Source organism: Heliangelus exortis, chromosome Z, assembly GCF_036169615.1.
Source record: "Heliangelus exortis chromosome Z, bHelExo1.hap1, whole genome shotgun sequence".
Classification (NCBI taxonomy): Eukaryota; Metazoa; Chordata; class Aves; order Apodiformes; family Trochilidae; genus Heliangelus; species Heliangelus exortis.
The window spans coordinates 32876411-32893241 of NC_092454.1; the positions used below are offsets into that span (position 1 = coordinate 32876411).

The window sequence follows — 16831 nt, forward strand, 5'->3', positions numbered from 1 at the left end:
CATGGCAGTTTTCCGTATTTAAATAGCAGAGACAAGGCTAAAAGAGGCTTCACATATGGGAAAAAAATAATCAGACAATTCGATGCAAGTGTTTTAACTGATGGTTCTCAAATCAAAATGACTTTCATTCTTTTCGCCCCACCTCAGGACTATCCTTTCTCTTTAAAGGGGAGCAGATTATTTTTTTCCATATTTTTTTCAATATAGAATAAAAATGCTTGCTTGATCACTGTTGCACAAGTTATGACCTATCAAGGCAAAAAAACCTCCAAAGACCAGATTTTCAGTGCACTGACTTTGTATTTTTCATATACGTCATATATTTCAGGAAACAGACATGATATGACGACCACTTCTAGTTACAGACATGCTGATCTACAACTTAATTATTTAACAAAGCCTGAAGTTGTCAAGAGCCATTTATGAAATGTTTAACTGCACAGTAATTAAAATAAAGACAATTTATGACAAGTAAAGTCCGGGTCTGGAAAAGGTAAAAGGAATAGAAATGCAGGAAAAGTAATTAGAAATAGAATGAAAAATGCAGATGCTTTAAATTCTTACTAAATTACCTTGAGGCTTTAAGCAGGTAACTTTTCCATACAATGACACAGAGATTACAGAAAGACACATAAGTGCTTTTACCGTCAGGAACTGCATTCCTTCAAAAATAATATACTTACTAAGTTGTATTTCTAATTACAAAATTATCAACAATAATTTGCTATAGAAAATACATTTTACCTTCTTGAAGCTGAACTGGTTCTGCTGAGTTTTCACCACTCATTAACACAACAAAGCCTGCAGCTGTTCGGACTGAAGCTTGCCACGTTGACAAGGCAACTGGTGGTTCTTGGCATGGGAAAAGGGCTCTATTGTTTATTGGTGATCCCATGGTATACACACATGGCCTAGATGGAAGGAAAAGAGATTGAGGTTGGAGTTGTAATAAGAAAGATCAAATTAAGTTTTCTATCAAGAATAAAACCTACTGTTGTACTGAGGGTTTAACTTCAGCTATGTAGGTTTCAAACAACCAAAGTATAATCTAAGTCACTTAAGATGGGATGAAAAAAGCAAGATTACCATAATATTTTTATATAAACTAGAAAAGAATAATTTCAGTCTTTCCCCTTTTGCATAAGCTTTCCAGCTCACAAGCTCTCCAATAACTCTTAGCTGAACACATAAGACCAAAGATGACCTCTGAGTATCTTCTGAAGATGACACTGCAGGGCTTCACCAGCGCCTGTGACACCTCTCTGTTGTCATCACAGTGCTTTCATTATCATTAATCCTATCTCTCTGTGGAACCTGGAGGCTCATCCAAACTCAGAGCAGCCTTAAGCCTTCCTCAGTCCAACATTCAATAAATCTTGACATTTTTTACATTTCTTCTTGCAGCAAGGTAATACATGCTACTAGCTCACCTGCCTTTCAGAATTTCAACCAGAGGACATATAATGAGAAGAAAACATTTCCTTCCTACTGGCCTCAGCTTCCTTCTCACTTTTCACATAGCCATCTTCCTTGTAGTATTGCTTATTTTATAGTTTCTCTAATACTCTCCTAGGCAGCTTCTTCATCTACTGCCCCTTTCCAATTTCAGCTGCAATATTTCATGCCAGCCAATTTCTTATTAGCTGCTTAACCACAGCTGTGGAGGTAGCAAGGTCTTGACTCCTTCTATCTTGTTATTGCTAGTGCACAGATGTGAAAATTCCTGGTTTACTTCTTAGGCTTGACAATTTGGTAAAGAAGGCTTCAAACTAGAGTTGCTGGAGGAAGGGATTCTCAGTCCATCCCACTGCCACCACTTTGAGTCAGTGCCAGTAATAGATGCCCTGGTCCTGGAGAAATATCAAAGTCAGCAGGAGAAAACATGAAATGCAGAATGTAATCCCAGCAGTGAGGCAGCTTCCATGGGGGTCTAACTTATACGCCTCTGTACAAATTCAGTGGCAGAGGGAAAAAACAAGAAGAGTTATGGATGTATGCATCCTGCAGTGCTTTGGTATTGCTGGCATTAATGACATGTGGTGGGATGGCTCCTATGACTGCAGTGTGTCAATGAGTAAGCAAGGACAGACAGGGGAGAAGAGGAGGGGATGTCACCCTCTACATCAGTGACCAGCTGGAGTTTGTGGAGTTCCACATGAAGGTGGATAAGCAGCCAACTGAGAGCTTGTAGGTCAGGATTAAAGAGAAGACAGGGGCAAGTAGTATCACAGAGGGGGTCTGCTATAGGCCACCTGACCAGGAAGATGAAGCAGGTGAGGCCCTCTATAGACAGACAGGAGCAGTTCTGCATTCACAAGACCTGGTCCTCATGGGGAATTTCAACCACCCTGATGTCTGTTGGAGTGACAATAGAGCAAGGCACCAGCAATGCATTGACGATAATTTCTTTCTTCAAGTGTTAGAGAAGCCAATGAGAAAAGGTACTTTGCTGGCCCTTGTCACCAAGGATGGGCTGGTGGGTAATGTGAATCTTGGCTGCGGTGAAATGATGGAATTGAAATGATGGAATTCAGGATCTTAGGGCAATAAAAATGGTGAACAAAAGCTCACTACTGTGGAATACAGGAGAGCAAACTTTGACCTTTTCAGGGATCTGCTTCAGCCCTGGAGAGGAGAAGAGCCCAAGACAGCTGGTCAATATTCAAGGATCAGCTCCTCCAAGCTCAGGAGAAATGCATCCCAAAAAAGAGGAAGGCAGACAAGAATGTCAGGAGACCTGAATGGATGAACAAGATGCTCCAGGGCACCCTTCAAAGTAAAAAACAAGTCTAGAGAGGGTGGCTGCATGTACACGTAGCCTGGGAAGAGTACAAAGACGTAGCAGCCAAGGATCATGTTAGGAAAGCTAAAGCCCAGATACTGAGGAACATCAAATGCAACAAGACAAGCTTCTATCGTGTATGTGATAAAACAAAGACTATGGAAAATGGTGGGTGTCCTGGTTTGGGCCAGGATAGAATTAATTTTCTGTCATGTAATTTTACTTTCAGCTAAGTCTCTTCTAAGTAGCTGCACTTGCTGAAATTAACAGCAAGCTTCTCAGTCAGTCGCAGTATGCTTCTAAGACTGATAACAATATAGTTACAGCAAGAGAATGGTATGCAGAACCAAGGCCACTGCTCTGTTCTGAGGAACACCTTATGATGAGAGAAGGGGGGTGAAGGGCTCACACCTGCAGCCCTCTTTTATGGAGAAGCGGACAAGACAGGTGACCAAAATTTATCAAATAGAGTATTCTATCCCATATGCACCATGCTTGGTCTAAATTTGAGGGATGAAGAGGGTGAAGACCCTTTGGCTCCTCTTTACCTCTTCCTACATTTTTGGCATCCTGAGAGAATTCAGTCTGTTTGTCTGCCTGCAGTCCCTATTCCTGCAATTCTGAATCTGTTCCTGCCTCCAGCTCCCTATTGCTGCTGACTCCAGAACCCAGCCTAGACTTTCCCAGGGCCTGACCTGCAGCCTCTGTGGAGATGTGAGTGTTACTGGGGGAGAAAGGGGAGGAATGTGACATTGTGTTTCAGTATATTTGTATATATTTAATAATTTTACCCTTTTTATCATTACTGTTTCATTAAAACTGTGTAGTTCAGTTCTAAGTGTCTCTCCCTTATTCTCTCTTTTTTTTATCAGGATGGGAGGTTAATAGAGAGTATCTGTCATTCTGTTAATTGCCAGATCAGTGTTAAATGGTGGCCATACCCAGAAGGAAAGAGGTGCCTGGTCACATGGGATATGGAGAAGGCTGAGGTACTCGATGACTTTTTTGCCTCAGTCTTCACCAGCAGGAGCTCTAGCCACACTAACCAAGCTGCAGAAGGCAAAGGCAGGCACTGCCAAATATCTGCCTCCTGCAGGAGAAGAGCAGGTTCAAGAGAACTTCATGTACAGAACCTGAAAGTGCACAACTCCATGGGACATGACGAGATCCATCAGTGGCTCCTGAGGGAACTGGCGGATGAAGTTACAAAGCCACTTTCCATCATATTTGAAAAGCCATGAGAGTCTGGTGAAGTTCTGGAACATGGGATATATAACCCCTAGTTTCAAAAAGCGAAGTTCATTCTGAAGGCCCTGCTGAGATACAAGGAAAATGAGGAAGTGTTTGGTGGCAACCAGATTGGTAGGGCACCAGGAAGGGCAAATAATGCCTGACACATCTGGTGGCCTTTTGCAATGTGGTCACAGTGTTGGTGGACAAGGGGAGAGCAACTGACATCATCAACCTGGATTTGTGAAAGGATGATTTCTCACTCATGTCAATTTAATCAAAATGCACAGGATTATAAAAAGACATCGCAGCAGATTTTATAGGAATATGAGGAAAGATGGGGTTAGTGACTGCCAATATATATTTTTTACCAATGGTTTATCATGCATATGTGAAGGCTGGATTGCTGGGTGCCTTCAGTACAACCCCAGTCTTAAGAGCAATGTAGGAAATCTCCATATCATGAAGAAATTTTAGAGGGAATGGACTTGAGAAAACAGACTCGCAGAACCGGACAAGGCAGAATATTGCAACACTGTGTCAAAACAACAGACACTACCAACACAATTAATGTTACAGCACTCTCACAAAGCACTTCTACCGAGAGACCTTAATGTGCTTTAGAAATAATATCAATCAACATTAATAAGTATTATGTAACTAACATTTTCCCTAAAACATTTCAGGTCAACAAAGGCAGGTCACAATTAAGAGTACATCCAGAATGGGAGTTAGAACTTTGCAGGAAGACTGGTCAAATACTTTATCTTTCCTTGATAACTAAGCCTTCTTTCCACTTCTCACCCATTTTAGTTCAATTTTTTATATATATACTTATTAAATTCATTATTTCAAAACAAAGTGTATTGGAATATGTCCAACTCTCCAAGGAAACAGGAATGAAACCTAGAAATTCTCAATTTTGAGTGAAAACTATAAGAACATCAATTACATCAGCTTTTAATTAGATATTCATATATTCATACCAAGATCATCTGGAGTCTTGACTGACATCATACCACCAACTGAGAAATGAAGTAACATTTATCAGTCTCCTGTTCTGTTCTAGAGATGAGCATTTATCAAATGAACTCATGATTTTTTTTTTCATCCTTTTGCCTTTCTCTGGAATTTTTAACATACTTTTATTATATTTTCTTCTCACTCCACAATATACCTCCAGGGTTTTTTTTTGCTTCCCATGATAAATCATGTTTTCTATTTAATTCACAGTAGTAATTTCTTTTTACAACACTGGCAATAGTGCAGTGTTACCTTAGGACACTCACAGAAGCTGACAGTTTCCTTCGTTCTTGGTCAGGCAACACAATTCCAGCATGTAAGAACACAGGAAATAAAATTTTTATCCTGATATGGATCAGATTTTTCACCAGATCCACAAAAATAAACAATTACTAGCTAACCAAGTTTACATCAAAGAATAGTAACGACAAATAGCTATTTTAGACTGCTTTTGCCAAATGACACAAAATTTGGACAGAGTACAGGTACAGAAGCATGCCCTGCTCTGCTAACATCAGGTCTGCACACATGTATCTCACCTTGCCTAAACCCTTTCCGCAAAGCCTTGTTTTATCTTACTTCGTGTGTGTGTGTTATAATACATAATTGTTTAAAACAAATGAAGTTAAACTCTTTATAAAACAGTACATAGGTTAAATTTTAATACATTGTACTAGTGCTAACTTAGAGGAAACACATTGGTAGTGGCCACACAATGCTTATACGTTTTTACTGGCTTCACTTTTCTTTGGAGTTAGAACCACATGATACACTACTCTGCGAAAAGCACCATATGCATATTTTGGATCAATTTTTAAAATTCCCCTAAAAGGATACAATGTAGTGGCATTCCTCCCAAACACAATAAATGGTCTTCATTTTTAGAAAGGGATTGAAAAATATGACAGTATTTTATACAATGAACTTTGCCACAATATACATGGGTTCTTCACATACAGAACTTGATTTTAAAAATGTAAGAAGAAAGATCCTAAAGATTGTGATAGGGAAACTCATTTTAACAGGCATGAGTTTATGTAATATCATACAAAAGAATGAAAATAAACTAGCTTGAGACTATCTGCTACCATCATACTCCCTGACCCACATCAAGCCATCTTTTCCTGCTACATTACTGATAAAATTCCATATGTTTGTGTACAACTGCCAAGAGAACTCTCTTAAGTAAGTATAATACTTCGGAGTGAAAGGGGGAAAGAGTCAATACTAAAAGATGCTAATTATTTAGATCCTTAAAAGAAATATTCAAATGCTCAAAACACACAGACAACACACAGGAGTCCTATACCAACTGAGTGTTGTTAACATTAGTCTCAAAGACTTTAGTAAAGGGCAGATAGACACAGACATGTTCTGAGATCACAGGCCATTGCTCTATCTTTGCATACAGTCAAAATTCTGAATTTTCATAACTAAAGGTACTACATTGAGTTAAATTTCCTAAACTCATTCAAAAAATAACTTATTGGGAAGTGACAAAGGGAGTGGGAAGGGGAAGAGGAAGTCATGAACATGACCGAGACATTCCGGGAATTGATGCTGCTCCCAGTTTAGCAGCAAAATTACCTAACTAGCAGGTGTTCAATTAAAAGACCTCATTTATCTCCCTGATGTGGATGCCAGTAAGAAGGCTCTTTATTTCTCTTATGATAACTGAAATGAAAGTTAACCATATATCTCTATTTTGGGAATGAAAATCAAGTATTCAATTACACCAAATTTCTTCCTCATCTTCCAACTTTGTTCCTGATTTTAGGTATCATAAAGAACTAACAGCCATTAAAATCCAGCTTTGAACATACAGCAAAAACACTACCGTTGTAGAAGTCAAGCAGATTGTAATTTTGCTTCTATAGAGAACTTAACTTGACATTTTCTCTGCAGCACACTGTACTTTCACAAATGCTAATAAAATGCCAATACTTGCAGTTTCAGCTTGAAGTTATTTGCCATGATTGATAAATTAATGCGATTTTAAAAGTTGATTATGAGAGACTAAACAGGAAAAGACTGTATCTGTAAACTTATTTCAATTTTGATGTAAGACTAGTTGTGAAGCAGTTCTAGTAAATATCATGAATACTGGTCTTTATGCTGTATGATCAGTTGTGTAAGCCAGGAAGGAAAAGAACACAAGGCATTAAAATGAAAATAACCTGTGAAGAGTATCTTCTCTTCCCAGAAGTTATACTTCCTTATCCTCTACGCACACTTATTCCAATACACAGCAATTATTGACTCCCACTCAGAATGAGCAAATGCAGTCACTTAGGCCTGAAGTCTGCAAGCCCACTGGGGTTTCTTGAGCAACAAGTCTGTCTGTTCTCTCACAGGATAGCAATAGGATTCAAAACAAGGATGAAATTATAACATTGGAAGAGAATGCTCATCTTCACGGTTACAAGATTCTCTGTTCTTGTACCTATGTTTAAAATGAATTTGTGAAAAGCTTTCAGCTAATAGTAACATACCTGCCACTCTGGTCTGTAGTCCATGTAACAGATCTCCCCTCTGGTTTGGTTTTGTACCATATTCTTATTGCATGAGGAAAGTCTGCTGGAGTCTGAATTCCTGGTTTCCTTATCTCCAAGCTCCAAGTGCCAGTAGTAAATGGCAGCTCTCCACAGCCAGGTGCCTGGCTGCAGCGAGTAAAATAGCATAGCTGTTCCTTCCAGCAATCTGCAGGTAAAGTCACAAGTTCATGTACAATTTGATTCCTGGTATTTCCCATATCCTTTGAAACATCATTTAGCTTGGCAGACCTTGTGAATTTTTCAATGCCTGATACAGCAGCAACATCTACCTCCTCAACCTTTAGCACAGACAAATCACAGCAGTCCAATACCAGCAGAAAATCCTTGTTCCCATGATCCTCTGTATCACAGCAGTCCTTTGAACTGGAAATCCCAGAAGCCTGTTCCTTGTTGCTATGGTTACCATTTTTATCAAAGGGATCTTCTTCACCTTTACCACAGACAGCTAAATCATTATATTCCATTTTAGATGAGCAGGCATTCACATTTGCCACAAGGGTGTGACAGGGTTCAGATGCCCTTATTTTACAGGTTTCATCAAAGTGGGACTGGCAGCCTTCTTTGCCAGTACTGCTGGTTTTCTTGTACTGACTCCCAGTCTCAAAGAATAAAACTATGATGCCTTCAACAACTTTACTTTTAAAATCTATGTCCAAGTCCAATACATAGTGCTTTACAAGCATGTAGCTAGTGTTAGCCATTAAGGGCAAGTCATCCTTCATGGGGTCTAGTTGTGTCTCCATGTTCCAGTCTACTGGGCACCAGTTTTACAAAGCATTTGGCATTTCCTACAAATGATGTCTCCAAAGAGAGCAAGAATATTCAGCCTCCCAATGCAAAAAATAAGTTTGATTAGTATTGCAGTATTAGAATCATCTGGAGTTCCCCCACTTCTCACATCCTATAAGAAAAAAACAAACAAACAAATCAGATCATTGTTTCTCAACAATTTCTGAGATACACTAAATATGAAAGCTATTTAAAGTCCAGTTGTCTTTATAAAAATAGGACACCTAAAGAGTGATTGTGTCTCCACAGAATGTCATAAAGTAATCACTACAGGACCTGTTGTCATGAGCCACTGGCTTTATTTTTTAAGAAAGCACTCAAGTGAAAGTACTTCTAGACAGCTTTTATAAACTGAAATAAACAACTCTACTGTAGGCCTTCTGTTGAACAATAATCCTTTAGAAAATATTATTGGTTATGCAATATGTAATTTAATTTATTACTTCACTGCTTGTTTTTAAAGTTGCTGCATTTATTTCAAATATATTGCCTCAAAACATAGTGATAATTTTTCCACTGTAATACTAAGTAACAAGAGTAAACCTAAATCACTTTATATGGCCTGAAGTTTTAAAGTAGTAATTTCACATATACAATGCATCTCTGCAGATTAATATTCTTTTCACAGCTGCTCTCATATCAGAAACTTCAAGTAAATTACGAGAAGATTTACTATGAGTTTAATTTACTATGAGTTCATTCTAAGTATTCCTTTGAGATTACTCACAACGATTTTTCAAATCTGTAGTTAAATACCTAAGGTAAAATATTACATCTTGCTTAGAGACATGATTTAGTGGTAGACTTAGCAGTGTGCTAGCTGGTTGGATTTTATGATCTTAAAGCTCTTTGCCAACCAAAATGAGTCCATGATTCTATCTTAATAGCTAGAAAACCATTAACACTGAGGATAACGACATCTTATAGAAAACAAAAGGTCTTCTGACTGGAAAACATGCAAAGACATAAAGAAGCACAGAAATATTAAAATTATCAACACTTGTTACAACAACAGGCACAATTTCACCACAGAAAATTAACTGTCAAGTACTTGAGCTAAAGTCATGTACTTGCAGCTTCCTGATGTCCTTTTTTGTCTACTTTCTAGATTAAAAATAAAATTCAGAAGAAGAAGCAACTGTTAAGACATCATCTACCTGTTCTTTTCCAAGGCTTTTGAAACAGTACCCCACAGCCTCCTCCTTGATAAACTGACTCAGCGTGGCCTGGACAAGTGGTTTGTGAAATGGGTGGGGAATTGGTTGACAGACCATACTCAGGGGGTGACAGTAAATAGTTCATCCTCCAATGGCAAACACAACACGAGTGGAGTCCCCCAACGATCAATATTGGGCCTGGTGCTGTTAAACAACTTCATAATGGACCCGGATTATGGGACCAAGAGCACCCTATGAAGTTCACTGATGACATCAAGATGAGTAAAGAGGTTGACACCCCAGAAGAGAGAGCCACCCTCCAAGTTGACTTTGACAGACTGGAGAAGTGGACTAGCAGGAACTTCATGAAGTTCAGTGCAGAGAAGTGCAAGGTCTTGCACCTGGGAACACATAACCCAGGAGTGCAGTTCAGACTGAGATCCACTTGGCTAGAGAGAAGCCCTGTGGGAAGGGACCTGGAGGTCTTGGTGGACAAGAGGCTCAACATGAGTAAACAGTGCAGAGTAAACATGAGTAAACAGAGCTGCAGCAGCACAGAAAGCCAAAGAAAGGATGCTGGGTTGCATTGACAGCCACCAGCAGCAGAGACAAAGAAGTCATCATCCTGCTCTACTCAGTGCTTGTGACTCCACACCTCCAGTATTGCATCCAGCCATGGTCCTCGCTGTACAAAGGACAGCCTGGAGAGGATCCAGAGAAGAGCCACAAGGCTGATATTGGACTAGAGCACCTGCCATACAAGGAGATGCTGAGAAAACTGGGTCTGTTCAGCCTTGAGAAGTGACGGCTGATGGGAGACCTTATGATTTTGAGTACATCATGAGGCAGTACATACATGGAGACTCCCTGTTTGAAAGGAGTCACATGGACAAGACAAGGGGCAATGGGTACAAGTTGCTCCTGGCAAGATTCTAATTGAACGTAAGAGAATTTTTCACTAAGAGGACAGTCAGACATTGGGATGGTCTCCCTAGGGAAGTGGTGGATTCCCCCACTTCAGAAAGTTTTAAGTCTCAGCTCGACAGGGTGCTGAGACATATCATATAAACAATAATATTAGAAGAGTTGGACCAGATGATCCTTAAGGTCCCTTCCAACCTGAAATTCTATGTCATGATATGACATGTAGTTCTTTCCCTGCATGTTCAGTGACAACTTCATGATAGGCAGCTAAGTCTCTTTTTAAGTGCCTCAGGTGAACAAAGTTTCACAGACTTATCATGGACCTCAGTCTCCAAAGTCAGTTTCTGTGGAGTTCTCAAAGTCAGCACAACGGAGAATCCACCCCCCTGCCACACTACTTTAAGAATCCAGGACTTCTGATCAAGCTAGCATCAGCAATTGAAAGACTTAAGCCAAGAAATTATCTATCCTGTTCCCTGAACTAGCTTCATCCAAGGAACAGAAAACATAAAAAACATCTCCTTTGATGAAACAGCTCTTATAGGGATATCTTTGAAGACCACCTAGAGAAAAATCTTTCACTTTTATATCAATCCTCTTGTACTTTTGCAAACATACCAGGGCACCTTCAGAAGGCCCCCTTTCAATGAACTATCCCAGTAAATTCAGAAATGTGAAGACTGCCCTCAGGAGACATTCATTGCATCTTTTCAACTTCATACAGTAAATATGACTCTGTTCTCTGATTTTTCCCAATTTTTTCCTCCAAATCTAATAATTTTCTTGGTTGTCATGTTAACTATTTTTAGTGCTGTCATGTTAACTATTTTTAGTGCTATCAAATATACTTACAATAAAACACTTTGCATCATGTCCTCCCTTAGCTTACCATCAGATTTTAACATTGTATCACAAACCCAAACCTGCAGAGTCCCAGTAATTTCAGTGTGGCTACCCAAGGACTCCTTACCTATGCAGACATATGTGAAATGTTAATCCGTATTCTGCCAGCTTAACTAACCCCCAAATCTTGACCAAAGAAACCAAACCAACTAACAGAAAACAACAGAAGAAAGCGAAGAATTAAGTACTGGATTATTAATTAAGTATTCGATCCTAATGTGATCTTGCTTTCTACTTAAGTCAGTGTGAAAAACAGTACAGAAGTGGAACTAAAATATTTAGGAAGACCTATACGAAAGTCTGAGGGAAGACTCAGCAAACCTCATCTTAGAGAATGAGCAATGTCTATAAATAGCACAAGGCTGTTGCAATCCTGTCCTTATGTTGACACCAAACTACGAATATCATGAGAGCAACCAAGGGTTCCAAATGCTGTGACACCAGCAAACCAGCTATGAAACCTGTGTATATCATTGTGGATGTAATGTTATCTGGATTTTTTTCTGACAGGTTAGCCAAGTATTTGTGGTAGAGAAAAGAAATAAAGTGACTTGGTGGAGAAAAAAATGAACAATGGAGTGGCATTCAAGAATCACAGTTTTGCACAAATGCTTAGATTTTCTCATTTGAAAACCAAGCAAAATAAAATATTGATACATATTATAAAATGTGAGTACTATACTAACAATAAAGATTCATGATATACTACTAAGAAGTATTTATATCCCTGTTTTTCTGTGTTCCATTTGAAAGATATGATCAATTTCTTACCTCAAAAGTCTAATTACATTAAATTCTCAGCTACTATGATGAGGAGCACCTCTGCTTAATATAAATAATAAAGTTGCAATTGAACGCCTACAAACCCACATTTATTTTGTACTTAAGAGGACTGTCACATTTATTTAACTTTAATTAACATAGAAGAATAAAAGGTGACAGACAAAAATAAGAAAACAAACAAAAACCAAAACCAAAACAAAACCCACCACAATTAACTGAAGCATTATAAAAAAATTAAATTCTATACATTTATAGACTCCCTGCTACAAGGTCAAGGAAACTAGAAATGCACAATACATGTATAAAGGTAGTCAGACTACTAAACCTTCCCCGGTGCAGTATCAGGGCATTTCCTATAGTCCTATCCCCTTTTACTTGGGAGAAGGGGCCAAAACCCACCTCACTAAAGCCTCCTTTCAGGTAGCTGTGGAGAGCAATAAGCTCTCCCCTCAGCCTCCTCTTCTCCAGCCTCCTCTACACATTCCCAGTACCCTCAGCTGCTCACCACAGGACTTGTTCTCCAGACCCTTTCCCAGCTTGTTTGCCCTTCTCTGGACACTCCAGCACCTCAATGTCCTTCTGTGGAGAGGAGCTTAGAACCAAACACAGCACCAGTGTTTACCAAAATCCTAAGGTAAATTAACAGGAGTTGCAATTTATGCAAATTTTCAAGTCAAGCCTAGGCATACAAAAGCAGGACCCTTCCCTACCGCTTTGCTGAAGTAAGATCCTTGCTGTACACCGTGGTAGTTCTCTGTACATGCCCAAACTTTGCATTTGCAAATTGTTCACCTTCTACTACTGCTTCCCAAAATATGCCGCTGTGAGTTACTGTTCCTTGGATTTGACCTGACAAGTTCCTCACTACCTTGTGTACACATCAAGGTCTGTCACCACAGAGAACATACCAGTGCAATTATTTCTTATATCTTTTTTTGAGATATTTCTCTTAAAGAACACTGTCTTCTGTAACACTTATTGTGATGTTTTGTCCATACTGTTATCTAGGGTTTTGTTATTGTTGTTGTTATTGTTGTTGTTGTTTGGGTTTTTTTTTTTTGTTAAAAGTAATGCATTTCACCTGGCTGAATGCGTTAATGCATTACTGACTGAATTTTAATAATGAAAACAAGCTAGGAAGTGTAATGCTACTACAAACCCTTGACAATCACTTTACAAACCTTGTTTTGTGTCATATTTCTTGTGCACACAAAGATTTAACAAGTTATAATTACTTTTAAAAACAGACTGAACATTCAATGCACCTTCCTTACCAAATGGACTTTGCAAGTCATAAAAATATAAGGCAAGCTAATTGTTTGGTTATGTTTAAATATTTTAGAAGACAGATGTCTGCAAAAGAATAAACAATAACAATACCAGATGGTGGCCAACATGAATAGAGTCACTCTTGATCACCTGTGCATAATAGAGTTGCATAAAAGGCACAAAGAATGGGAAGTAGGGGAAAAGTGATCCTTCACAGAATGCTAGTTGTGTAACACTGTTTTTTTTCCACTTGCTATAGAATGTATTGGCCTGAATTATAATCATACACTCTGAAAGTAAACCTGAGAAAGGAGCTTCCAGGCACAACAAAACACAATTGCAACGTAGACAAGATCAGAGAATAAATTTCCTAAAAATATTTATACTGAAAAAATTATTCTTTATGGTAAGAAATACACAGCAATGCAGTTTTGGCATTACAGTTAAACGGAAAAGGAAATTAAGAAGAAGCAGAAAGTAAGAATTTGGAAACACAATCCCATTCTACAGGTGAAAGTGCAGAAGAAAAAAAAACGTGCACCTAAACTGCCACAGGAATATAGTCTTTACAAACAGTATGCTAAGGAAGTGAGAACAATTGTTACACAAACTAATTCAGTTCAACATGCAAATAAATAGCCTATTAAAACTAGGATGACCAATTCTGATACTTGATACTGATGTTCAATTATTCCAGGAAGCTGTTATTTTCAATTGCTAACAACTATTATGCTCTAACACTAATAAACAACATGAGAAAGTCAGAAAACCATCAGAACTTGCTAGGATGTCCATAACAGGCAGAATTAGGTAGAATCTGATGAAAGGCTTAAGAACTTAAAAAGAAAACAAAAAAAACCCCCCAAAAAAACAAAAAATCCAAATAAAAACCCCAACAACCCAACTAAAAAAAAAAAACCCAACCTTGAAAAACAGGGAAGATACATCATCAGAGATGACCTCATAATACAATGGCACAAGCCAGAAATGTAGTTTCCAGAATGCACTGCATCACCTACTCCCTTTCCAAGCACACACTATTCCTTTGTACTCGTGCTAGATGAGCCAGTGATGGGCTGCCTTACATCTTTGATACACAGCAGTGAAAGGTACATGCAGAATGCAGTCATCTAAGATATGTCCTCATGACAAATGAAGGACTATGCTAAACATGCTCCTGAATAAGAATACACAAGATATTTCAGAGCACAATTGTAGTCATTTTTATGGATTTCCAAAATCTCAGAACACAAAAATGAATGAAAGAGAAGGCTGTGTGAGAGAAGATCACAGGAATTTATCTTCAACCAAACCAGGCAGCTGGAAGCTCTGCCAAGCCCTGGAAAATTCCCAACTTAAAGCTGTTCCAAATAGTAGAATATGTCAACTGGATAATCCCTTAAAAAACATACCCATATATTTTATTGTGCAGTATCAGAGCAGCACAAGCTTACACAGAAATGCTGACTCAGGTAGCAGGTATTGATCCCCAGTGTAGACATCATTTCTATCTCACCTTTTCTTTTTCAGACAGGGCACAAACTCATTCCATAAAATAACAGCCAATCAAAGCAACTAAATAGAAATTTGCAGAAATAGTGTTTCCCAGAAAACTAGGGACAGTCAGAAACAGGAACAGAACAGTGAACAGAAACAGGAATCTCCATGCGCACTCATTCCAGACCATTGCCCATGCACCTGAACTGAGTATTCAGCTAATTCAAGCTGAATTAATATTCAAGCTGACTAAAATTCAAGCTAATATTCTGAGCTGCACACATGGACCTCTGAAGCACAGACACCACCTCATTTACATTCTGTACTCACAATATTCTTCAAAAGGTGTAGAAGTATTCTAGTACCACAGGCTTTTCCTGCATGCTGCTGGCAGATATCCAAATACTACACATTGAAACAACACCAGCTTTTTAATAATTACAGGAGGTTTATAACTAATTCCCTTTTGACTGCTTTCAAGGAAGCTTCTTTCAAATCCAATATTAAATATTTTTCACATAATGTGAGACCCTAAGATAGATTTTACAAAGAAGTCAGTTTTGAACATCAGCACCAATATCAGTTTTAATCTTTAAATATCAAATAATATGTATACATACTTTCCATTAATTTCAAGCTATTTTTATTCCACATACTAAATACCTAAGCCATCTTAAGCTTTTTTAAGGCAGGAATAAGTTCTTCTATAGATGAAAATAAGGCTTAAGCAAACAGAATCATTTGCTACTGCTATACTACTGTAAACTAATCCATACCAAAGAGCTTGCCCATCTCACTCTGAGTCACAAGAAAACCAGTACACATCATAATGAGGCTTTGATATGAAAGGTGATTCAATCAGTAATATCCCATGACAAAGCACTCAGTGCCTTTCCAGAAGCATCCTTTTAAGTCTGGAAACTACAGAAATGAACATAATGAAGACTCTCCTCAGCAACTCTAAGTTAGCAGCAGTGCAAGTTGCTTCCCATGAGTTGAAGTTTTGAGTCAAGATATGAACCAGCTGAACTAAAAAACACCAGAAAATCCAAGTACCCTTCTGCCCTCAAACAGCCATTCCTAAGAAAAGCACATAATTAACCCAAGAGTGAGACAGAGCTTTATCTTCCTGTTGGCCAATAACCTAGGAAGAGCATCCTGATATTGCCCATAAACTCTCTTCAGACTGCTACTTTGTATTGCAGTAGTGAGCACACACCTAAGTGCTTAAAAGAAGACCTATGCACATAAGGAAGATCTATGCACATAAAAACATTTTACAAATCTCTGCCCACAAGTCTACAATTTAAATGTGTATAGAAAACCCATTATGTAAGGATGGAATTTCTTGTCTTGTACAAGATGATGTCAAGATGGACATGACTGTGGGCATCCAACTATACCTAACCCTTCTTTAATTGGGGCATTGGACTAGATGATCTCTAATTGTCCCCTTCAACCACAGTGATTATGTTGTGAGCCTGAACAGCATTAAAGAGGTACAGAATTACCATGGATTTTATTTCCACTCAAGATACACAAGGAATGGTTTGTGTGTGTTCAGTTCTCAGGAGAAGGAGTGTGTAAATGGAAAAATGCTCACACATAGGAAGTTTCCAAGTAAACCTGACTGTGCTTATCTCAATAGAGCTGTCAAGTTGTAAATACCACTTACAATGTGAAATAACAGTTTTCTTAAGGATAGAGTTAGAAAACCAGTCTTATCCTTCCAATGTTGACATTGGCAAGACACTTCAGTTAACCAACCTGACCTTTGTGAAACTAAGCATTATCCAGAGTAAAGGACCTAACAAAACTGAGCTGGTATCATCAGATGAATCACACTATGCCGTTTTTTATGAAATGAGTTTCACTTATACGATTGCAAGTGTTAAAGAGCAAATGAGAGGAAGAAGCTT

At 38.5% G+C, this 16831-nt stretch overlaps 1 protein-coding gene across 17 annotated transcripts in view; it reads right to left on the minus strand.

Annotated features, from left to right (window-relative positions):
- AOPEP (aminopeptidase O (putative)) overlaps nt 1–16831 on the minus strand; it is a 171990-nt gene that overhangs the window by 154509 nt on the left and 650 nt on the right. For 16 of the 17 annotated variants that reach the window (XR_011723398.1, XR_011723406.1, XR_011723403.1 and 13 more), the window contains exons 2-3: nt 7528–8491; nt 745–911 (exon numbers count right to left, since the gene is read on the minus strand). Coding sequence is in view for 6 of the 17 variants with exons in the window: in XM_071731507.1 (XP_071587608.1) it covers nt 745–911; nt 7528–8333 (973 nt within the window). In the remaining 11 variants the exon portion in view is untranslated. Of the gene's footprint in view, nt 1–744; nt 912–5287; nt 5309–7527; nt 8492–16831 lie in introns of those variants that run through there. The other variant, XR_011723407.1, reaches the window with a different exon arrangement.